Source organism: Ovis aries, chromosome 4 (genome assembly GCF_016772045.2).
Source record: "Ovis aries strain OAR_USU_Benz2616 breed Rambouillet chromosome 4, ARS-UI_Ramb_v3.0, whole genome shotgun sequence".
NCBI classification, from domain to species: domain Eukaryota; kingdom Metazoa; phylum Chordata; class Mammalia; order Artiodactyla; family Bovidae; genus Ovis; species Ovis aries.
The window spans coordinates 13,303,475-13,327,827 of record NC_056057.1 but is presented as its reverse complement, the minus strand read 5'-3'; the positions used below and the strand labels follow the sequence as shown (position 1 = coordinate 13,327,827).

The 24,353-nt window shown below is 42.8% G+C and overlaps 2 protein-coding genes across 28 annotated transcripts in view; one reads left to right on the top strand and one right to left on the bottom strand.

Annotated features, from left to right (window-relative positions):
- The window catches only part of PON1 (paraoxonase 1), a 33,123-nt gene extending 17,416 nt beyond the window's left edge, over nt 1-15,707 (top strand). Inside the window, exons 5-9 of one of the 3 annotated variants that reach the window (XM_004007735.6) lie at nt 415-541; nt 6,525-6,725; nt 8,183-8,264; nt 12,294-12,422; nt 15,289-15,707. In XM_004007735.6, the coding sequence (XP_004007784.2) occupies nt 415-541; nt 6,525-6,725; nt 8,183-8,264; nt 12,294-12,422; nt 15,289-15,447 (698 nt within the window). In that variant the 3' untranslated portion in view covers nt 15,448-15,707. Of the gene's footprint in view, nt 1-414; nt 542-6,524; nt 6,726-8,182; nt 8,265-9,191 lie in introns of all 3 variants that reach the window. The other 2 variants (XM_060414486.1, XM_027968471.3) reach the window with 2 other exon arrangements.
- Nucleotides 15,708-17,826: 2,119 nt separating this feature from the next.
- The window catches only part of PPP1R9A (protein phosphatase 1 regulatory subunit 9A), a 345,069-nt gene continuing 338,542 nt past the window's right edge, over nt 17,827-24,353 (bottom strand). For all 25 annotated transcript variants that reach the window (XM_060414484.1, XM_060414485.1, XM_060414467.1 and 22 more), the window contains one exon: nt 17,827-23,954. In XM_060414484.1, coding sequence (XP_060270467.1) covers nt 23,745-23,954 — 210 coding nt within the window. In that variant the 3' untranslated portion in view covers nt 17,827-23,744. The remainder of the gene's footprint in view (nt 23,955-24,353) is intronic.

Here is a 24,353-nt window from a genome sequence, read left to right as displayed (position 1 = left end):
TATGGAATTTATCATCTCACGCTGTGTAAATTACACCTGAGCACACCTTCTCTTATTGATATTCTTCTCATCTTTTATCTCTTTTATCTCAGTGCTACATCTTGCTGAGACCATTTGCAGCAGAAAGCTTAATAAGCTCTTTGGAGTTTTAGTGTCAAGGGCTGCTCATTCTAAAGTTGAGGACTTTTTTCCCCCTGTGGAGTCTGGTGGTTTTTAGACTGTCACCAGGTCTTCCTTTAGCCATTTTTCTCTGGAGCAATCACAAACGCTTCTCTCTACAAAGAGATGAAAATATTCCATCTGCCTGACATCCTAAGTACTGGTTGGAGGTGGGTAGAAATTGCTTTTTAGAGACAGAGCTGACAGCTGAGAGCTCGGTTAATGTTTCGATTTTTGTTTTTAATCTCTTCTCAGATAATACTGTGTACCTGCTGGTGGTGAGCCATCCAGATTTTAAGTCCACGGTTGAGTTGTTTAAATTTCAAGAAGAAGAAAAGTCGCTTTTGCATCTGAAAACCATCAGACATGAACTTCTGCCTAAGTACTGAGATATGTCATATTCCTATTTTCCTTTAACACTGGGGGATGGTGTGTCTACTTTTAGTGTTTCCTTTTGGCAGGGGTGGAGGGTGGGGTGGGGGGATAATGGCAACTCTCCTTTTTCTTTTTTAAAATTTTATTTTAATTTCATTTATTGCTCTTCGAATACTCTTTTCCCTCTTTCTTATTTTTTAAATTATGAAAGTATGATAATACATTTACAGGAGACGAAAGTTAGTTAAAGCTTAACATTCAGAAAACTAAGATCATGGCATCCAGTCCCATCACTGCATGGCAAATAGATAGGGAAACAGTGGCAGACTTTATTTTGGGGGGACTCCAAAATCACTGAAGATGGTGACTGCAGTCATGAAATTAAAAGACACTTACTCCTTGGGAGGAAAGTTATGACCCACCTAGACAGCATATTCAAAAGCAGAGACATTACTTTGTCAACAAAGATCTGTCTAGTCAGGGCTATGGTTTTTCCAGTAGTCATGTATGGATGTGAGAGTTGGACTATAAAGAAAGCTGAGCACCAAAGAATTGATGTTTTTGAACTGTGGTGTGGGAGAAGATTCTTGAGAGTCCCTTGGACTGCAAGGAGATCCAACCAGTCCATCCTAAAGGAGATGAGTCCTGGGTGTTCATTAGAAGGACTGATGCTGAAGATGAAACTCCAATACTTTGGCCACCTGATGCGAAGAACTGACTCATTGGAAAAGACCCTGATGCTGGGAGGGATTGGGGGCAGGAGGAGAAGGGGACGACAGAGGATGAGATGGCTGGATGGCATCACCAACTCAATGGACATGAGTTTGAGTGGGTAATGGACAGGGAGGCCTGGTGAGCTGTAGTCCATTCATGACTGAATGACTGAACTGAACTCAGCTGAAAGTTACATATAGTTTCACTGTATATTATTAATACAATTATTTTTTAAGTAGGTAAATTAAGACTTTTAGTTGGAGTTTCAATATCAAACTCTCAAAAATTAATAACATGAATAGACAGAAAAGTAGAAGGGTATAGTAGACCTGGAAAGCACCATGAGCCAATTCAACACAATTAAGATTTATACAGTTTTCACATAACAGTAGGATCCAAATTCTATCCAAGTTCCCATAGACTGTAAATGAGGGCGACTCTCCTTTCTGATGAGCATAAACTCCCCCAGATAGATGTTCATCCGCAGAAACTTTTGAGGACTCAAGCTCCAGAGAAGACACCCCTCCTCTTCCTCCCTCCTTTCCCGGGTTGGCTGGATGCTGGTTTACGCCTCCTCGTCCCAGAGAATGTTCCTTTATGCTTTTACCAGGAAAGCACTCGGCTCTTCTGCAGAACCAGACTTAGTATCTCAAACCCAAACTGGTTTCATGGACAAATTTCACCTCTTGAGCTTATCTGTTCTTGATATTTACAGTGAAAGTTGTAATTGTACATGTTTCTAAGAAACGCAAACCCAAGAGGAGATCTGTGATCCCGTGCCTCTAAGACCTCCCAGCGCTGCTTCTCCTGCGGGTCATTTGCACAGGATTCCTGAAACAGCAGCTCTGTGGTTAACAGCCAGCTCCATCCCAGCTTCCTGCACAGCACAGCGTCTAGAGAAAGGAAACACACGCAGATCCCTGATCCCAACACAAAACTGACATCCTCACTTGCCTTTGTTGTCGTTTAGTCGCTAAGTCATGTCTGACTCTTTGCGACCCTGTGGACTGTAGCCCTCCAGGCTCCTCTGTCCACGGGATTCTGCAGGCAAGAATACTTGGGTGTGTTGTGGTTTCCTTCTTGAGGGGATCTTCTCAGCCCAGGGATGGAACTCACGTCTCCTGCATCGCAGGCAGATTCTTTACTGCTGAGCCACTAGGGAAGCCCTATTTATGAGGTAATGATGGATTTCAGAAAATAATTTGACACTATCTTCCCACACAGTTTTTATCCTCTAATCATTATGGTCTTTTTAGATTCTTAACCTCTATTTGAATAATTTACCTGCAGAACTCAATTATCTCAGAATGTGTAAATCTGGATTTCTTTTAAACCATGTAGCAGAGCACCTGCTCAGTGTTACCAGGGGTCCTCCCTCTCTTGCCTTACCCGATGGGGCTGAAGCTGAGGAAATTGAGACTGCAAGAAATCAGGTTACTGGATGAAGGCAAATTAGCCAGTTGGTGACCATTACAAACTACCGCCCAGGTCTTCATCTGCATGAAAGTCCAGAGAACAGCTTTTGGTGGGAGAGTTTGTTCATACCTTCATTCAACAAATATATTTTGGAAAGAGAATGAGGACATCGAGTGTCTGGAGACTGTGCCAAATACCGAGATCTAAATTAGGGCAAAGTGTGTGGACTAGAGAAGCCGGACTAATGGTAGAAATGATGGTGAGAATAAAAGTTGAATGAGCTTCCGCTATAACTCAGGTGGTGCAGTAGCCAATTTAACAGATTATTTCATCAGCTTTTTACAAGAATGTTCTTAATTAGGTCTTACTACTATACCATATTAAATTTAAAACAAATGAAGCCTGGGGACACTGCTTCGGGGGGCACTGTCAGTAAATGACACACTGGAGTTTTAATCCTGGAGTCTAGAGCCTGAGTCTGGAGCTTCTGCTCTGAGTCGCTATGAAATAGTGAAACTTATTTTCTTTCTTTTACCATTTAACCTTGGAAATCTTAGTTTTGTCCAATTTCCTAGGGTTAGGGCTTTCTTTTTTCTTTTGTTGTTGTTGTTCAATCACTAAGTCGTGTCCAACTCTTTGTGACCCCATGGACTGCAGCACACCAGACTTCCCTGTCCTTTATTATCTCCTGGAGTTTGCTCAAACTCATGTCCACTGAGTTGGTGATGCCATCCAGCCATCTCATCCTCTGTCGCCCTCTTCTCCTCCTGCCCTCAATCTTTCCCAGCATTTTTCAGGGTCTTATCCAATGAGTCAACTCTTCCCATCAGGTGGCCAAAGTATTGGAGCTTCAGCTTCAGCATCAGTCCTTCTAATGAATATTCAGGGTTGATTTCCTTTAGGATGGACTAGTTTGATCTCCTTGCTGTCAAAGGGACTCTCAAGAGTCTTCTCTAGCACCACAGTTTGAAAGCTTCAATTCTTCGGTGCTCAGCCTTCTTTATGGTCCAACTCTCATATCCGTACATGACTACTTGCAATCGCAAATCCATTGATCTTTGGCAATACAGAACCAAACTATAGTTAGTATCACAATTAACTAAAATTCTGCTCCCCCAACCCAAGGGTTAGCCGTGTATATTTTCCTCTTTGTATTCGATGGTTGTTTATGTGGCTGTCTATAGCATTAATGGGCTTCCCTGGTGGCTCAGATGGTAAGGAATCTGCCTGCACTGTGGGTAGGCCCAGGTTTGACCCCTGGGTCGGGAAGATCCTCTGGAGAAAGGAATGGCAACCCATTCCAGGATTCTTGCTTGGAGAATTCCATGGACAGGGGAGTCTGGTAGGCCATGGTACATGGGGTCAGAAAGAGTCAGATACAACTGAGCGACTAATACAACAACAGCAATGGAATAGCGTTAATATTCCATTGACTAATCTATTATAACAGAACAGGTTATTAATACGAATATTATTGGTCATCACTGATCATGTACTATATGACAGGCATTGTGCCAAGGTCTTTGATTTGTTATTTCATTTTATTCATACCCCAACCTTCCAAAATAGGGACAGGCTCAGAGCATACTGACACGGCATGGCCACATACCACGTTGAGAACAAGCAATAAATGGAAGATTCAAATGGAGCCCATCAGATTTCAAAACTATGACTCTAAACTTTCTGCTCTGCTCTCTTTTTAAAATGAAAAACAGCAAAGGGTTAAAAAAATACTAATTCCATACATTTGCCTTTTAAAAAGAAAAAAAAAAAAAACCCATCTTTGCAGGCTTCTGCCTGAAGCCCATACAGACTAATCCTAAATCCCTAGACCCCCTTTCTCATATAGGAACAGTGGTTACCATTGATGGAGGCTTTGTGAGTGGCAGGCTCACTGCAGAGCAGACGGCAGGCATTGTCTCATTGTAATTCTCACTGCAACGCCACACATGAAGCTGCTGACCCTTAGTCTTATGCTAATAAGTTGTATGACTTTGGGAAAATCATTTAACCTCTCTTTGCAGATGAGAAAACTGAGGCTCTGTATGCTTATCAAAGATGCCCAGGAGCCTGGGTCGGCATCAGAGCTGATGTGCTGGGCCGTGACGCCCTCCGCAGTGGAGCTGAGATAATTCCGTCCTGGATAATGGCCCAGAGGAACTTCTGTCACCTCAATCAGCACAGAATGACTCACTTATGTGCTCACTGTTGTACCTATTAAAGCAGAAAAATAGACTTATATAGCTTAGATTTTCAGTAACACAGAGAGAATCAAAATCAGAACAACAGCAACAAAAAAAATGCTACCACATCCTATTTCTGAGTGTTCTCACTCATGGATGTTTCACTCTGGTTAGAATCATGAAACTTTACAGCTGAAAGTGACCCTGTAAGTCTGGAAGATAGACCAGTCCATCTCCTCCTTTTTTTTTTTTTTTTTTTAAACAGATAAGTAAACTGAGGCCCTGGCATGTTAAATGATTAACTTTCCCTAGATCACACAGCTAATAGTAGCAGTTCAGTTCAGTTCATTTCAGTCGCTCAGTCGTGTCTGACTGTTTACAGCACCATGGACTGCAGCTCGCCAGGCTTCCCTGCCCATCACCAATTCCTGGAGCCTACTCAAACTCATGTCCATTGAGTCAGTGATGCCGTCCAACCATCTCATCCTCTGTTTTCCCCTTCTCCTCCTGCCTTCAATCTTTCCCAGCATCAGGGTCTTTTCCAATGAGTCAGTTCTTTGCATTAGGTGGCCAAAGTATTGGAGTTTCAGTTTCAACATCAGTCCTTCCAATGAACATGGATCTCCTTGCAGTCCAAGGGACTCAGAAGAGTCTTCTCCAACACCACAGTTCAAAAGCATCATTTCTTCAGTGCTCAGCTTTCTTTATGGTCCAACTCTCACATCCATTCATGACTACTGGAAAAACCAAATCTTTGACTAGATGGACCTTTGTTGGCAAAGTAATGTCTCTGTCTAGGTTAGTCATAGCTTTTCTTTCAAGGAGTAAGTGTCTTTTAATTTCGTGGCTGCACTCACCATCTGCAGTGATTTTGGAGCCCAAGAAAAGAAAGTATCTCACTGTTTTCATTGTTTCCCCGTCTATTTCCCATGAAGTGATGGGACCAGATGCCATGACCTTAGTTTTCTGAATGTCGAGTTTTAAGCCAACTTTTTCACTCTCCTCTTTCACTTTCATCAAGAGGCTGTTTAGTTGTTCTTCACTTTCTGCCATAAGGGTGGTGTCCTCTGCATATCTGAGGTTATTGATATTTCTCCTGGCAATCTTGATTCCAGCTTGTGCTTCATCCAGCCCAACATTTTACATGATGTGCTCCGCCTATAAGTTAAACAAGCAGGGTGACAATGTACAGCCTTGTACTCCTTTCCCGATTTGGAACCAGTCTGTTGTTCCATGTAGCATAGCTGTAACTAAAATGCGAGTCTCAAGATTGCTGGGTTTTCTCCCACTGCCTGGTGCTGCCTTGAACTGCTCTATATGAGCATAAACAAATGTGGCCTGGATAATGATTCCTGGACTAATTTAATGTCTGTGGAGTTTAGTCTGTCTATACACACACACACACACACCCCAGAGCACTTTTTTCCACGATACAGTTAATAGGTTTTTTCTGTTCCGTTGCTGTAATGACCTCTTAGGGTTTCCTCGGGTGATTACTGTCTTGGAGGGTTGTGTAGGCGGGACTGATTTCACATAATCCTGGGCTGTACCAGTTGTTGCACAGGCTCCATCGCACAGCCTGATTTCACGAGTATGCATTCATGAGCACCAACGTATAAGCCTGTCAGGCTCCGTGCCGTCACCTGCCTGAGTCACACGTGTGTGTTTCAATTGCAGTTTGAATGACCTTGTCGCTGTGGGCCGTGAACACTTCTATGCCACCAACGATCACTATTTTGTGGACCAGTACCTGAGATCCTGGGAATTATATTTGGGTCTAGCATGGTCAAATGTTGTTTACTACAGCCCAGATGACGTTCGAGTGGTGGCCAGTGGATTTGATTTTGCTAATGGAATCAGCATGTCACCTGACCGCAAGTACGTGAACGCCTTAAAATACCACGTTTGTCCCTAGATTCTCATTTGACATATTTAGAGCATATTCATCTTCTAAAAAAGGGGATACATTTCTAGCATGTTGTCCCAGTAAAAAGAAATTGGGGAAAATGTAAAATATCTTAATTTCCAGGGGATAAAATATATCAAATCATAATTTACTGTTTTGTGAAGGCATACTCTTTTAAGGTTTCCCAGGTGGTGCAGTGTTAAAGAATCCGCCTGCCAAAGCAGGAGACACAAGAGACTCAGGTTCGATTGCTGAGTTGGGAAGATCCCCTGGAGGAGGGCGTGGCAACCCACTCCAGTATTCTTGCCTGGAGAATCCCATGGACAGAGGAGACTGGTGGGCTAGTTCATGGGGTCACAAGAGCTGGATGCAAATGAACAACTGAGCGTGCATACTCTTTTAAATGCCTTTGTGAGGGGAGTGCATTTCAAGAGGGGGGTACATACAAAAAACATTTAGTATGATTTTGCTTGCTTTGAAGGAAGATTTTTGACTGTATCATGAGATTAACAATTTATGGGTATGTTTATATCCCATAAATATGTTTATATCCCACAAATCTCTGGTTTGTGACTTGACAGAGAGTTTGTACCAAAATGTACATCAAGCCACTGCTTCCTTCATCTAGAAGTGTGACTATGGGGAAAAGTCAGCTTCATAAGTATGCTCAGTGATGTAGTTGATTCTTGTTATTTTCTGGTGGTCATTCTGAAACAATTCACAGACCAACACTGGGTCTGGGGACCACACTTTGGATAAGACTGGTGTATGTATAAAATCCTCCTCATCTCCTATCATTAAGTGTTTGTAACATACTTAGAGGCTTAGTAACATATTCAGAGGGTAGTAACTTATATAGAGAAAGCAGAACATTTTTCAGTTACTCATATCATCTCCTGGTCTTCAAAGACAGCAGATAATCACGCAGTCATTTCTCTCTTTGTTCTGGGAGGCCCTGTGCTTAGACTGCCAGGGATCTTTACGATGAATGTGACACTGTCCTCACGTAGAGGGGAGGGAGTCTTCTCTCAGATCCAGGCCAAGCGCTTGCCTTCTCTTGTATTTTCTGTGGCCTAAAACAAGGGGATGCAATGCAGAACCCGGCGCTCGTCATTATGTTGACCAACCAAGAAAAGCGATGTCACGCTTTTGCTCGCAGATGCTAAGAACTGGCATTAGTGTGAAGTTCCTTGACTACTAATTAGGGCCAACTAGTTTCCCATCTTTTGAAATAACTTTTCAGGGATTCAAACTCCCCCGTGTGCTGTCAACTCATTGAGTTCCTTCAGAATCCGGTGTGTTTGGAGACAGCTTCTGTTTTCCAGGCTCTAAGCAAAGTTCTCCCCCAGGAAGGGTTATTATGCCCTCATAGTAACCTTCTGAATTGCTTCCCTTCGTGGGCTTTGATGTAGCTCTTTCTTCTTTGAAGGTATGTCTATATAGCTGAATTGCTGGCTCATAAGATTCATGTGTATGAAAAGCATGCTAATTGGACTTTAACTCCATTGAAGGTAAGATGTATTAACATAATAGGTTTGTGGGGTGATAACTAGATTCTAATTGATTTGTGAAATTAGAAGTGAGGAAAAAGGATTGTCTAATCGGAGTGGGAGAGAACCAGTTTTTCACTCCTTTTTAGGAGGCATCAGCGTCTCTGGACTTGTTCACTTTTGCTCAGCGGAGAGTGGGAAGCGGCAGACCACACACACCGTCTATGCAACTTTGATTCTCTCTGTTCTAGACAATTTCCGGCTTGGAAGTTTGTTCTTCACTTCCCTCTTCCCTCCCCTCTCCCTTCCTCCTTCCCTCCTTCCCCTCTTTCCTCCTCCATGTTGATGGAGCCTCAGCTTGCACACAGCAGCACTCAGCACAGTATTTACAAAGCCCAGGCACCGGGTGGTCACATCACTGCCTCTCTCCAACCCTCGCCCCTGCTGCTGAGCCGCTCGTGCCTGAGCATTTCGGGGACTGTCCTGGCAGTGTCCTTCCTCAGGATGGGGCGCTTGGCCCGCTGCTCAGGTATTCTTCCTCCAGGTCTTCACGCCCCTCTCCTTCACATCTTTCCAGATTTCCCTAAAATGTCACTTCAGCGAGGCCTTCCCTGGCTGCCTAAATCTTAACTCACAACTCTGCCTCTCCCTAGACAAACGCGCGTGCACACACACACACTTCCTATCTCTTCTATGGCTTTATTTTTTTCCCTTCAGCATCCTTTGCTAACACATTTCGCATTCATATTTTCCTTCTCCTTCCCAGTGTCTGTCTGCCCGTCCCACTAGGGTATAAGTGCCATAGGGCGGATACTTTCTCTGTGTGTTCCAGGGACAGTCCCCACACCCAGTAGGCACTCAACAAATTAATTGTTAAATTAACAAGCCGGGGCTGGGCATTCTTCAGGGATTCATCTCTACCTGTACCAATTCTGATCCAATCTGAAGGTTTGGATCAAAAGGGGTAAAAACACAAGGAGCAGAAAGAAGAAGTATGTGGAAAGCAGAGCATTATGAAAGTGATGCTTTTGGAAAGACGCAGAGGTCCCGCTCCCCGGCCAGCACCGCCCACGGCACTGTGAAGCACGGTCACCTGTGACTGTGCCCATCAGCGTGTATCAGGGACCATCGTGAGGGGCTTTATTCCGAGAAAATTGCCTTGAAACCACATCAAATGTAATATCATGTTTGACATTAAAAATCATTGACAGGGCTGTGACAGTTTGGTATTTGCTGCAGTAAAATGGAATTTCACACACTCAGACTGGCTGAAGGGATAAAAACAAGTTGTGGTTATCACAATAGATACTTCTGCAAATTGAAACTTAAAGGATTTTGTAAGAATAAAACCCCATCCAAGGTACATGCAACAGCAAACGATAAAGGTGCTGCTCCTGTCGACTGAGGGCCAAGTTTATTTCAGGTGTGGCTCCACTGCTGGCAGAAAATCCTGCTGGTGTCCTGACACAATGATTCAGGTGAGACGCCCCTCTCCTCAGCTAGGTGATGTCATTCTTTTTTTGGAGGTCATGTTAATCAAGTCCAGTTGATTACTACTGGAGTGCGAAGAAATTTGACAAACCAGCTGGGTTGTTATTAGAATTTGTGATGAAATGTGGATGGGTCTGTGGCCTAAGTGTAGTGTATACATGGAATGAAATATTACTCAGCCCTGGAAAGGAACAGAGTGATTCATGCTAGAACACCAATGAATTTGAAGACATGCTAGGTGAAGTCATTATGCTAAGAATACTTAGCATAAAAGTCCTTAAGCTAGACACAAAAGGACAAATGTTCTATGATTCCACTTATATGTGGTACCTAGAAGAGGCAAATTTGTAAGGAGAGAGCAGGACAAGGGTGACCAGGGGATGAGGAAGGGAGGAATGGGGAGCTACTGGGTACAGCTTCTGTTTGAGATGATGAAAGGGTCTGGAAATGGAAGGTGGTGGATTCATGATGTTTTGAATGTGCCTGTTGCTACTGAGTTGTACTGAAAAATGGTTAAAATGACCAGTTTCATGTTATGTGTATTTCACCACAGTAAAAATGATCCCTTCTTCAAAACATGTTCCAAGACACAGTCAATGAATTAGTCTCACTTCAGTGAGTTCCAGTTCTCTAAAAACTGGGATGTTTGTTAATAGAGGATACCGTTCTCCCCAAAGAGAATCATTTATTAAGTTTCCTTGACCAAGGAACGCAAAGTTTCCACTGGACTTTGTGGAAGCGTGACCCATGGTCTGTACCTGCATTTTGGTGAGTTGGTTTTGCTGGGAATCATGGATTTGCAAGGGAAGAGTTTATTGCTGAGGCCAAGATGGGCTCCCTGTTGGACTGTCCAGCTCTTGCTGCTGCCCATGGCAGGAGCTTGTTACTGGTGTGAAGAATGAATGGGACCCTCGGCTTCTGGGTCCTTCTCCCACTCTCACTGCCTACCCTCATCTCTGCAAGTTTTTATCTGCTGTGGGATTCACTCGTTGGCCATGACCCCTTCCAAAGATAGTAGCAGCGCCCCAAGACAAACATTTTCCTCACAGAAAGATGCACCGATTTGCAGGGCAATAGGGCAGGGATGTAGAGAACCGACATGCGGACACACTGAGAAGGGGAGGGTGGGACGAATCGAGAGAGGAGCTCTGACTTATCTGTGCTACCCTGTGTGAAACAGCCAGCTGGTGGGAACCTGCTGGAAAGCGCAGGGAGCTCAGCTCAATGCTCTGTGATGAGCTAGAGGTGTGGGACGGCAGCTGGGGGTGAGAGGGAGGCTCAAGAGGGAGGGGATGATACACACATGCACACACTCACCCACACCCCCCACACACACACACATATCTCCTCCCTATAGATAGATAGATGGCTGACTCACTTCATTATACAGCAGAAACTAACACAACATTGTACACCAATTATGCTCTGATTAAAAAAAAAGAATTTAATGTATCAGCCTAGAATGCCTGACACTGGGGTAGATGGGGTTTGGGGATGGAAAAGACTTGGAGATGATTTTGGCCAGAGAACATTTACTCAACCACGTCCCTTGGCCAAACGTGCCTGTTTCCAGGGTAGGAATGAGTTATGGCGCTGCATGAAGGTGAAAAGGATGCCCCTTAGCATCCTTGTCCCTCACGGCCAGGTGCGGAGAGCTCTCGTTTTGAGGAAAGCACAGGGTTCCCACAGTTGTCTGACCATGCTCTGGCCTTTGCAATGAGTTGCCGCCAGTTATTCCAGGCTCTCTGGGCACTGAGGTATGCTGGCCTCTGTTTGAGGTACATGGTAGATATTGTTTATCCAACTGAGAGTTAGAGGTAGACAAATAGATGTGATTTCTCCCCAGTAGAAGGCAGCCAAGATGATGAATGATGGAATTAAGAATCGTTGGTATTATTTATGATCCTGGTACAAAGCCGTGACAGCAATCTGTGCAGTCAACACATGCTTGCAACTTATATTTAGAAAATAAACAGCAAAAGAACAGGGAGTCAAATAACATCAGGAAGCTGAAGAAGAAACTTTTCCTCAACTTCAAGGCACAAATTAGACCCCGGGTGACCATTTCTCCTCTGGCTGCACAGCCTATGATTAGCCATTAAAGAAGCGCCTACACTTCACTGATGCTCTCATCAGAAATGAATCCACATTTCCTGGTTGTTTTCAGAATGCTTATAAAAATATCATTTGCACATGCCGCTTTAGAAGAAACTGTTTTATGCTGCACTGAAAAACATTTTTTTTTTCACTTTCGGTTTTAAGTTCATGCACAGATGTTAGCCCAAATGCTTTCATATCACTTTTAATAGTTTTTCTTGGTTTTTCTGATCTTCCCCTTCCCTCGTGTTCTATAAAATGGCAAAATACTAACACAGATGGAGAGCTAGAGGAATTCCCTGAGTGCTAGTGAGATGGGGCAGGGGAGCAGAGATGTCTCATCCCTGGAGCAGGTGTATGGTGCCCAAGGATGCCACGATAGCTTTCTCTAATGTATTGCTCCATCTCCTCTCAAGTTTTTTATTGCTTGTTTTCTTTCTCCCTGTGGTTCTAATCTACAAGTCTCTGGACTGTGACACGCTCGTGGATAACATATCCGTGGACCCTGTGACAGGGGACCTGTGGGTTGGCTGCCATCCCAATGGCATGAAAATTTTCTCCTATGACCCAGAGAATCCTCCTGGATCAGAGGTTAGTTTGAGAAAAGAATCATATCAGTGCCCTCATTCCCAGCTAGCTTTCTGTTGAAAACATAAATTTCAATTATATGTGCAAATAAAAGGGAGATGTGGATAGATGACCTAAATTATCAGATAAAGATGGAATTTGACTTTGGGAGGCATTTGAGACAGAGTCTAGGTGGGAGACAGATGGTACCTGTAAACTGGGTGATTTGGGGGGTTTAATGAGGGCGCTATGTACAGGGGTATGGGCACAGGTGGGGAAATGAACGGGGAAGGGTAACGTGGTACCCCAGGGCTACCACAGGAGGTAGGCATGGTTACCAGAGCTGTGTGTGGAGAGGGTGCTGGGAGGGAACCTGACCTCTGGTTGAGGGATGGAGCCAACCGGATGCGGTCATGCCCCCACACGGGGTGGGGGTGTGGGGGGCGGCAAACATTCCACCTGCTTCTCAGTCTGCCCATCCCTCTCTGCTGCTGCTTCCTGTCAACCTTTACTGGGAGGTGGAGGGAGCCCTGAGCAGGCTCTGGAAAGGCTGAGCGGAGTGGAGAATGAGTCTGGAGGGCTGGGTTAGGACAGCCAGCCCTGGATTGGGCTCCATATCTTTATTTCAGTAGTGAGTTTCTCCAATTTGGCCATTCACAATAGTTTAAAAAATATAACAGACCACATTGTTATGGTCTAAACGTGTGTGTTACCTGCCTTCCTATTCAACACCCTTTTCCTGCGTGCCAGTGCCTTTGCCAGTTCATATAATAGAGCAGCTGCAAAGCAGAGACGCCATCCCCTCCAAACCTTCCAGGCAGATGGGAACAGGAATCCTTGCAGGAAAGATCTGAGCTTGAAAGACCTCTTCTGTCTTAGTTTTAGTACCCACAGACCCTAGTCACGTCATCGGTCTCTTTCTCAGTGGATTATTTTGACAGTGCAAGCAGGAACTTGAAACTCCCTTTGCCATGAGCATTTGAATGCCTACTGTGACTTAACTAGGGTTTTCTAGTCGGTTTTCAGTTTGTACTAATTATGCTGGCTTTTTACATCAAGTACACGTACTTTTTGGCATGGTTTACTGTTATGTATTCTTTTTAAGGGGCTCCCTTGGAGGAGGAAATGGCACCCCACTCCAGTATTCTTGCCTGGATAAACCCATGGACAGAGGAGCCTGGTGGGCTACAGTCCATGGGGTTGCAGAGTTGGACATGACTGAGCAACTGAGCATGGATTCTTTTTAAAGCTTTAAGAGTCAGTCTCATTCCACCCTTCACCCCTAAAAAATTTTTTTTAAAGCCTGTGTGTCTTGGATAAGAAACAAAAGCCAAATATGTATTTCCAATTACGTGTGGGCCCTTCATAACCTTTTCTCTGGGTTTACAAGACAACTGTGATTACGGTGAATGGCACTCCTTTGTGCCTTCTGCTAGTTCTTAGCTATTAGGACTGCTGTATGGCGCGCGCAGTAGAATTGAGGAAATGTATGCTGTGGCGTGTTCACTGTTCAGAACTGGGCAGAATGTTAGATTCTAATTTGCTCTTGCTTGTTAGCTCATTTGGTGAACTTGAACCGTTTGCTATAGCACGGACTTAGTTTCCTGTTTTAGAAAAAAAAAGTGCTTCCTTTCTAATGAAGAATCTGGTAAAGAATAGCAAAAAGTAATAACCATCCATTATCTAATGCGCTGCCCCACACAAGACGGACTTGGTTTTAATAGAAAGTGGTTTCCTAAAGCCAAGGTGCACCACCAACTATTTCCCAGTAAGTAACTACTACATGTGAATGCTTCAGCAATTTCCTAAAACATCTGTTTTTGGTGCCAGCTGTTTTGGAGTGGTCCTTGAAAATGGGCACATGGACCTTTCAATCAAGCACAAGCCTTCCTAATCTGTCATATTTAGCGTTTCTGTACGTCAGTATCAGTTCTTCGGGTCCCTGTATTTTATCTTAAAGCCTTCAGAAGAACACCAACTTAAAGATGAAAGGGAATTTAGAGTTAATGTAGGGCATGGCAACCCACCCCAGTATTCTTGCCTGGAGAATCCCATGGACAGAGGCACCTTGTGGGCTGCAGTCCATAAGGTCGCCCAGAGTCAGACAGGACTGCAGCGACATAGCCAGCACAGCGCAGAGCCCCACCCATCTCATTCTACAAACAGAAACACACGGTAAGCGCAAGATCCCAAATACAGCCCTGCGCTCCTGCCTTACAGCAAGCTTCTGATACTATGTGAATCATATGAAATTACCATTTCATTGGCCCAAATTTTCAAATATTGGCTATCTTGTGTAGTCAACTTGAATACTACTGTACTGCTGCTAATGACATAATCCTGTTTCTGCTCAAATAAATGAAGGAAACTGAACTCATAAAATCTTACATACTAGGAGTTGGGACCTTAAGTTCAGAGGAATAATGAGTGTGGAGGAGAGGTATGTTCTTTTTGGGCAGCAGTCTTTTGTTTTGTTTTTATTCCCATATTTAAAAACCAAGAATTAAGTGTAAACATCCAAATTCCAAGCTTACCTGAAAAGACACAAAAACTGGCCTGAATTCCAGCATGGCAATACTTTGACGCTTACTGAGTAACCCCAGCTCCATCCTGCAGTGAACCACAGCACTCCTTATGGTCCCATACCCAGGCTATGTTACAGTCTTACGGTTCTTGTCTCTATAGGTCTTTAGAGTGTCTATCTTTGTTAAAGATGATCTGATCAGAATCTGTCATTTTTGCCAATGAGCAAATAGATATCTATAGAGAGTCATTTTGGAACAAAATACAGTTCACCTAAAAGTCTCTTCTTATGGAGAAATGACCCCGTATTTAAAGTTATGTCTTGAGTGACTTTAAAACATACTAATGTAATGTTATTTTTGGATAGGTGCTCCAAATCCAGAATATTTTAGCAGAAGAACCCAAAGTTACAGTGGTTTATGCAGAAGATGGTAAAGTGTTACATGGAAGTACGGTTGCTTCTGTGTACAAAGGGAAAATGCTGGTTGGAACCGTGTTCCAAAAAGCTCTTTACTGTGAGCTCTGACTGGCTGATCTGTACCCCTATCCCGACAAGTGGGAGCTCTTCACTACAACTGCTTGCCACATCTGAGGGGGCCACAGTGATCTCAACAGTGAATGCTGACCCGAAACTTGGACATCACAGGAGATGGCGATCTGTTTAGCTGGGAACAGATACTTCGCATATGGCTTTTTTGGGTGTATAATATCAAATCAGTCTTGGAATATCTGAAAACTTCACTTACCGATAAAAATCCTTTAAATAAAATTGCTAAAATCATCACATCAACTGTCAGGTCTGAAGTATTTTAACTATGTGTGACCCAGAAAGCCCTCTCCCGAAAACATGTGTTCCCTGGAGCATGTGAGCTTGTGGCTGCCTTGTCGTGTCTTGTTCAGGGAGCAGGATGAAGTCACATGTCGTCAGTGCCCCAGCACTCAGAGCCTTCAGTTCATGTGCTGGACAACCAGACGTGCAACCAAGGTGTCCTCAGCCCCAGGCTCACCTAACCATCACATTTCCTGGCACACTCAGACTCATTCCCATTTTCCCTTCTAAACAGGACATTCCCAGTAATGGCTCAGTGGTAAATAATCCACCTGCCAATGCAGGAGATGTGGGTTCAATCCCTGGGTCGGGAAGATCCCTTGCAGAAAGGAATGGCAACCCACTCCAGTATTCTTGTCTGGAAAAGAAACCTGGTGGGCTACGGTCCATATGGGGTTGCAAAGAGCTGGACATGCCTGAGCTACTGAGCATGCACTCAGTAAATATAAACCTAAATTACCCCAACCCTCCTCTTACTCTTGCTAATCCAGTTTTCCTCTAGCAATGGCAAGTAGGAAAATCTTCAAATTCTTGGGAGCGTCCTCACACCTGATGATGATGAGTGTCTGTTATTTCAACACAAATTGTACATTTTAGTTTCTCTGACTTGATAAAAGGAGGAAGTTTGTTCACTTCAATGACTGGATATAGAAGGAAGCCCGTAATTGATTCAGGTAAAACCCAGTGCCCTCAAAGACAATATTGTTGTTGAAGTGGTGTAGAGAGGTGGGTTTTCTTTTCCTATTTCCTATTTTCTTTCCTTCTCACTTGCTGTGTAGGCTAAGAAGAAAGCAATGGAAACGTAAACAAATAAAAAAGTAGAAAATATCAACAACCTTTGGTTATCTTCTGAGAGATGTGACAAGGGAGAGAAGATGACTCTATCATTTTCTTATAAAAACTGGTATGAAAAGGTTACCCATCTTCATTTATTTGTCTGTTTTGAAGGTATGGTTTTCAGTCTGGTTTATTTCTTTGGGATGACAAGGCAGTCCCATTAAAAACAAAGTTTTATTGAGGCACGTTCCATGATGATGGTCTGGCATTTCTGGGGAAATGCTCTGCAAAGAAATTGAGAACTGCCAACTGCCGATAATTCAAGACCTCTGACTTAAAGTAACAAATAGGAACATCTTGTTTGGATCAAAAGAACACTTTATTCACTTTAGGATTAGAGTTATCTTAATCACGATTTCAGCGGGCATAATATCCTGTGCCAGATGAGTGCTCAGTGATTCAGTGGTACCATTCACGGCCCTTGAACTGGATCCTCGAAAACACTGTTTTGAGGCTCTCAATGGCTGTGGTGCTTCGGTGGGTATTTCCTTTGAGGAGAATCACTTGATATCAATACAATGACTATACTCTGTTCTCTCTTGTTCTTGGCAGAAGCAGCAAATTCTGCCCCCAAAAGAAAGTTATCCAATTTGACATAGCTTACACTCCAGATCATTCAAAAAGGAAAACGTGCTTCCCCTTGGTTAGAAATTTCATGACAACTCCAAGGAAGAGAACAGCTTGGTGCGTTTATTCCATGGTGCTCAGACCTAAATTTGTGCACTGTCAAAGGTTTAGGCACAGAAAAATTATGGCCTGTGAGTGTGTGAGAGAAATTAATATCCCTCTTTTGTTATATTCAGTCTTCTGAACATTTAGGGCTTTAGGAATCAAACTGTTGAAAGGAACCCCTTCCTCTGGGGTTGTCCCATGAAGCTTGCCCCATGCCGTGTGAGGCCAGCTGCCAGCCTGTGGACCTGCTCCTGGCTGGCAGGTATCAGAAGCCGTGATGGTGACGACCTGGACAGAAAGATGGTTGAGGGAGCATCTAGTGGAAGCTTTGATCTTTTAACTTTATTCCCAGTTCCATAATTGTGCTTTCAAATGCAATTCTAGCTGCCAATTTACACTTCACCAGGGTCAAAATTTATTTTTAGTGTCATTTCCATGGAAAATGTGCACTTTGCTCTTGATTGATAGATGTATTTTGACAGTTAATACAGGTTTACCCAGTCAAGGCTTGTTTTAGTTGAAGGTGAAAATAGAAGAGAAAAAAAAAAAACACGTTACTTCAACAGATCTTAGTATTTCTCTTTTTATTGCATTCGTTGTCTAACAACAGTAATACTCATTGGCAAGAAATTTATTTACACTAACAAATTAAATTTAATCACAGGTATTTTTAGATTGGTCAGAAAACAAAGGACCACTGTGATATTTTGCTTTGAATGCCTCTGAAAACCAAAGAGTAAGAAATGGCATTTGAAACAGAACAATCTAGAGAAGTACATATTAACCAAGCACAAGAGAACAATCCAGATGTGGCATTATTGTCTCTCCCATGCAAATGATCAGACATCAAAATGTACAAATTAAAATTTTCAGATAACATGCTATCCGTACTTATCGAACTTAAAATGATTTTCAAACAACCCTTTTCCTTTTAGTGGTACAGAAAGAAAGATGAAAATAAATCAGCTTCTCAACAACGGAATAGAATTCATTTTCTCTCTCTCGTTTTCAGCCAGCCAGTTTTGTTAGTGATACGCAGGTGAACTAGTGGTTTAGCTGTGACACCATTAAAAAATACAAAAGCAGCAGTGATGATCATAAATAATATTAAGGAAAACATAAACATATATATATATTTAAGGGTTTTCACTAAGCACTAACTAAATCTGATGTTGTTGGGAGATGCTCTCTAGCTGGAGTGCCTCTTAATTTCCACTTGTTAAGGTGATTTAATCATTTTGGCCAACTGTTCTTTCATGGTTGAAAGATTAAATTCTTAACAAGAAATCTGGGTGTGTGAATCAGATAGCTGAAGGAAACAGAACTGTACACCTTCCAACAACATACTCATGCTCATATCCACTTGTGTTATGTTTGGTGATGACCTAAACATGTCATCACTCCAAAAAAGAAGGAAATAAATGGTCCTGTGGTAGCAACGCTGCTGTCAGAGACGGCAGTTAGTGACTGCAGTGTCACAGCGACCAAATACATTTCAGAGCGTGAGCGAATGCACAGGAACACACAGTGCAATTTTTAGCCAAGGAAACTGCAGTTTGCAGTTGAAAATGCCCAAAGCTGCATAAACGTCTGAGCTTCAGCTCAGCAATGTGCAATCTTGACATCAAAGCATTAGCCAAACGTGAGGAAATTTCATCTTACTAAAATACCGAGTATCTAGTAAACCAATTTTACCAAAATATATAAACATGTAGAAGGTAAGTGCATTTAGTAGAAATACATTAAAAAAAAATCTCTTAAAGTCTCATGAGCCATTCCATGTACACACACACACACACACACACAAGTGGCAATAAGGCTATGATACTGCTCGAGGTCCTATCTGACATTACCCAGTTCCATACACAATTATGTTTATGCCGTGAGATTGTAGTTTGTGTGTGTGTGGTGGGAGATATAGTCACACACATGTAGTTCTGTACATCAACACAAATGGCATGCACGTTCTCAAGGCGTTGCCTCTTGTCCTCTTATTCTTCGCCTCATTCACTCGTGAGTCCCTAGCAGTTTGGGGGCTGGGGCTAGGGGGGCCAAGGATCGGGAATCATGCTGTTTCTTTCATTCCCACTCTGTAGGTCTGAGAGCAGGTCACCAGCCATGCTTGGTTCACACACTCACACGTGTGAGCCTTTGAGTAAACACGATTCCCTCAACACATCCACACAGACATGCACACAAGCACGTAAGGATCCTCTCTTTAGCGTGAGGCAGACCCTGATGTTTTCATGTTCCAGGAGAAATTACTTCTGTAGGTTTTTTCTTTGCTTTCTGACTTCTCCATTGGGTCTATTCGATGCTATTACTTTAAATACTACTGGTGTCCTGTCTGGTGTTATTTTTTTTTCCCCAGTGTTTTGGATCAAGACCAACTTTCCTGAGACTTCAAATGCCTAAGACTACAAGATCTGCCTGCATACAAAGACTGTTCTTCAGGAGTGAAATTTCTGAAGCACATTCATATTTCTTATGACAAGGAGTCTTTCTAAGAATTTATTTCCCACCCCCATCTTCATAATGAAAACAATTCTAGTAGGAAATATGGACATTTCTGGACTTCATCCTTAAATGCTTAGTTTCAGAACAGTGTATAGGTAGATCCTTGATTAAAGGTAAACTGGAAAAGGCATTTTAAAAACTGAGCTTTTCTTTTTCATTTAGAAAGCACTAAGGACTTGGCTCAAGCAAATGACATGAACCCTCGTGACTGCGGTCCACCAAACTGAAACGCCTTTGGACCACAGCTCTATCGGGACAGTAAATTTAGTTACTCCAGAGGAAGTTGATAATTTGGAAATATCTCGATGTAATCAAGGAGCTACATCACATCCTAAGCATAGACATTCCTTTCAGTTTGAAACTTCTTGTATACAGTGGTCAAACATGGATTCTCCTCTCTTGCAGCTTGGCCTGTATAACCTTTAACACTTAAAAATGAGTTAGAATAGCCACATAAATGTTAATTTTCACTTACCTTTTAAAAATATAATTCTAAAGCGTGTATTAGTCCTACTTCACAAAGAAATTCTGTCTTCAGCAAAAAACCATAAAGGCTAGTTAAGGTGCTAGATCAAAAACCTGGCTTGGGCCTAGTAGTCGATTGGACTGGGATAGCTTAAGATTGCAGGACAGCAGTGCCTACAGGATAAAAGGCAAGGGCTCATCTGGTTCCTGTCTTGGCCTCTTAGCCCTCTGATTCCAAGGACAAAGAAGCACTGCTAGTGTTCCCGTTTCGCGCCCCCTACAGGCGGAGTTCGGGATCAGAGCCTGTCACACTGCAGTCATGAACCGCGGTGAGTTAGAAGTGCTTACCTGCTGTGCAGGGTGGGAAACCCACCTCAGCCCCAGCTAAAGGACCACAGCATAGAGTAGCTTTGCGGTCATGAAACTAATGGTGGACATCATCAGTGTGTTCGAATGGGCAAAAGTAAGTTTCCACACTAACATCACTCTGCAGTAAACTGATTCAGGGGGAAAAAACAGGAGAAAACTATTACATAACCTGTGAGTTATTTTAAGGGAGATAATCTTAAATCAAGTAATCTAAGTCCTTTAGTGGAATACCCTGCCCCAGACACTCAGTTCACACAACGCTGTCTACCATCTGGCCTCTCCACAATTCCCTGTCCCCTAAAGCATTACCTGTACCCCCAAAACAGTTTTGGCTACTGCAGGCATCATACCGAGCTGTCGTGTAGGGAATACAGTTCATAGTAAGCAGATATTCCCTTTTTGCTCATTTTCTGACAAATGAAAGATCTATTCAATACAAAGTCTTTAATGTTCGTGAAGCAACAATGCTGTGTTAAATTGTAAGGATACTGAAAACCACTAGCGTTAAAGTAAGGATTGTATAAGACACTGGAACCTCAGTGAGGCATCATGCTCCAGAGTCAATAAAGAAAACAATAGTAAAACAAAATGTTCACAAGATCTGAGGTCCTTCACTTTGTTTTCAAATGCTTTTATCAATCTGTTTACTTTTTAGCCTTTGTTGGACAATCAAGTCAATTTTAGCAGTTTGAATTAGTTAAAATAACTCATTAAGACCTAAAATTACTATAATTTAACTTAAAAAAATCAAAACAGTTAAAATACAAAATAAATGATTTGAAGAATAAGAATTCAATTTATAACATTGTCAACTGGTCATTGATCTACATATTGGAAGTGTACAAATGAAGTTAAAGAACAATACTTCTAAGATACTTAACAATGCAATATAATCATAAATTATGTGCAGAGACTGAAACTTACAGACATTTCCAGTATATACATCCATTTTCAAATATTACCAAAGTGTAAACAATAAGATAATCATCCTTCTGTTTCCACTCCTAAAATGAACACAGTGAAGTTTCCAGTATGATCCAGATCACTTTTTTCCCCAAAGATAAGCAAAAATCACAAACATTTACAACAGCAAGCACTAGCATTACCAGATTTTGACTAATTTAGTCTTTTAGTATTAAAACGATTTGCTGAATTTTGTAGTTAATTGATAGTGGTTCCTGGTTTCTCATGACATTAATAAATAACAAAGCACCACATACCGCAAAATATTAATAGAGATTCCAGTATGGCAGTTTCATTATCATACCCCAAATGAAGATAGAAGAAAAATAGGTAGTGACTTTGATAATTATCAAACCAATGCTACTTTATGTTTCTGAGGGTCAAATGGATGCGCTCTACCTGGTGACAAAGGGACTGAAGCGTAACAGACAAGACTCTGTTACTGAAGAGGAAACAAGCCTTAGGGAAGAACAAGATCACAGACTTCTAGTTTAGACAATTTTAGATTTCAAATATTCAGACAAGCGAAAAAAAAATTAAAAAAAAAGCACAATGTTCAAAATAGGAGATGGCCTATACGGTAAGAAGCCCCTTTAACATAACTTGTTACTTGTAACTTTTGAAAGCTTTTCCCTAAGCTCTGTGTACAGAACATTTTCCAGTGGAAGATAAGGACGAAGACCCCCTGAAACCGAAGAAAAGGAAGTAAAATACTTGTCCAGGAGTTCATCTGGCCTCATCTCTTGTTTGGAAACTCGTCCTCTGGAAAGTGGATGACCTCATTTTTGCAGCCAGTGCAGCTGAGAGAACCAGATACGTGAGCATAAAAAGCAAAAGAGCAACAACAGCAACAAAATCCATCATTTGAAATTTCTCAAGGTGAGTTCATTTTCTCCTCCATCTGCCCCTCTCTCCTGCACCTGAATTAGCTTGATGAAACGCTGAAATCCTTAATACTGGCTTTAAAATAAGGACAACTGCCTGCACGGCTAGACTGCATCGTGTTTACCACCTTAAACACACTTTTACTGTAAAGTGGAAATCTCCAAGGAATGAAAGAGACCGGCTCAGAAAAACCATTCAAAATATCTCTAAAATATACCCGACAGCTCTCCTTTACGGGAACATCCTGTGTGCTCAATAAAATTGCTTTTCTGGTTGAATGTTAGTCAAATCTAACTTTACTCTAACTGGTATTTCTATTTTTCTTAAAAGTACCTTTGTTAAAACTCTAACTGAGCCCATTTGGGAAATCTTGAGTAGAAAATACGTGATGAGTTCCTGATTGTGTCACAGTCAGGCTGAAGACCAGCCTGAGTGTTCCCCAGGAGAGGAAACCTGAAAACGCTGGTTTCCTTAAAAATCAATTTCCTGTTCAATTTGTTGGGGGAGAAAAGGAACTGTGTTGTGTGTGTCGGTGCTGCTGAAATACTGAACACGCAGCAGTAGCAAAGGAAACAACAGACCCCAGGATCCCATGGCTGCATTAATGCTCGAACTTTTCTTTGTTTGGCTAAATCTGGAGGGTAAATGTTACCCTCAGAACCCCAAAGTAATAGCCACATCCACATTCTTAAGGCTTTTGCTTCCTTCTGGGGTTAGCAAGTAAGCGTAACTCTTTTCTCTCTTCCTGATGCCTAGCAAACAGGACAATTTGCCTGCTTTTAGCCATAGTCGGTAATTACACGGCAGAGCACCCACATTTCCATGGTGGGGCTTTCTCACAGTCCAGACACCAGCAATGATGGGGGCCTTTCTGAGTGGATTCTGCAGCCCTGATCTCAGGGCAGAGCAGTGCTCCCAGCCACGCTCAGTTTCAGGACCCCGTGCTGAAAATGCATGGCACCCCACTGACAACGCCAGGGTGTGGCATGCTTTTGCCGGACAGGGTCACGCTGGTTCTTCAAGTGACACCACCCACCCAACACAAAGAAACACTGCTACTTTGCGTCTCTCACAAATGAGATCCTTGGTTTGTTACTAAACCAAAGGGGGCTTGGGATTATTTCAGTAGGTTAAGATTAAGAGTGTACTCTATGGATGCAGAAAATTGCAGTTACTGAACACACGGTTCCCCAGTCTGCCTAGAGCACATAACGCTTGTCATCAGTGTCTTATCTGTCCTCCAGGGGAGAGCAGGGCAGGAGGAGGTGGAAGCGTCCCGGTGCGTGTCACTGCTCACCAGCACCCTCTGTGGCCGCGGCCATCTTCTCCGTCTTCTTAGACTTCCTCTGCATTTGCTCTTGTTCCTTCCTCCTCAGCTTCTCTCTTTGTTTCTCCATCTTCTCCTGGGCCTTCCGAGCCTTCTCTAGAGACACCTTCATTTCCTTCAGTTTTTTTTTGACCACGGCTCGGTCCTGGGATGATGTCATTCCGAGAGCCTGAGAAGGAAACACATACACAAACCATTTGAAAACTGATGACCCCTCTGTTTAAGATGAGGTTGATATCACAGGAGAGTCCAAACTCAAGAGCTGATATACACATAATCAAAGAGGCAGAAAATGAGGAGGAGCGGGTCATATTTGCTAAACATCTACATGCTGCGGGGCCGAGCTTTACTTGTTCTTTTGCTCTTTGGAGTCCCGAGCACAGTACAATGTGAACCTCAGCAAGTAAACGCTTTCTGAACTGGTAATTAATGGGCAAATGAACAGCGGAAGGGCAATTCTGCTTCTCCAACCTTTGGGCTGTGGACATTTACAGCCAAAAGTACTGCTAAACTCATCACTATTTTCAAAAGCTCGGAGCAGGCCCCTGCTGCCCATCTCGGAGGGCTC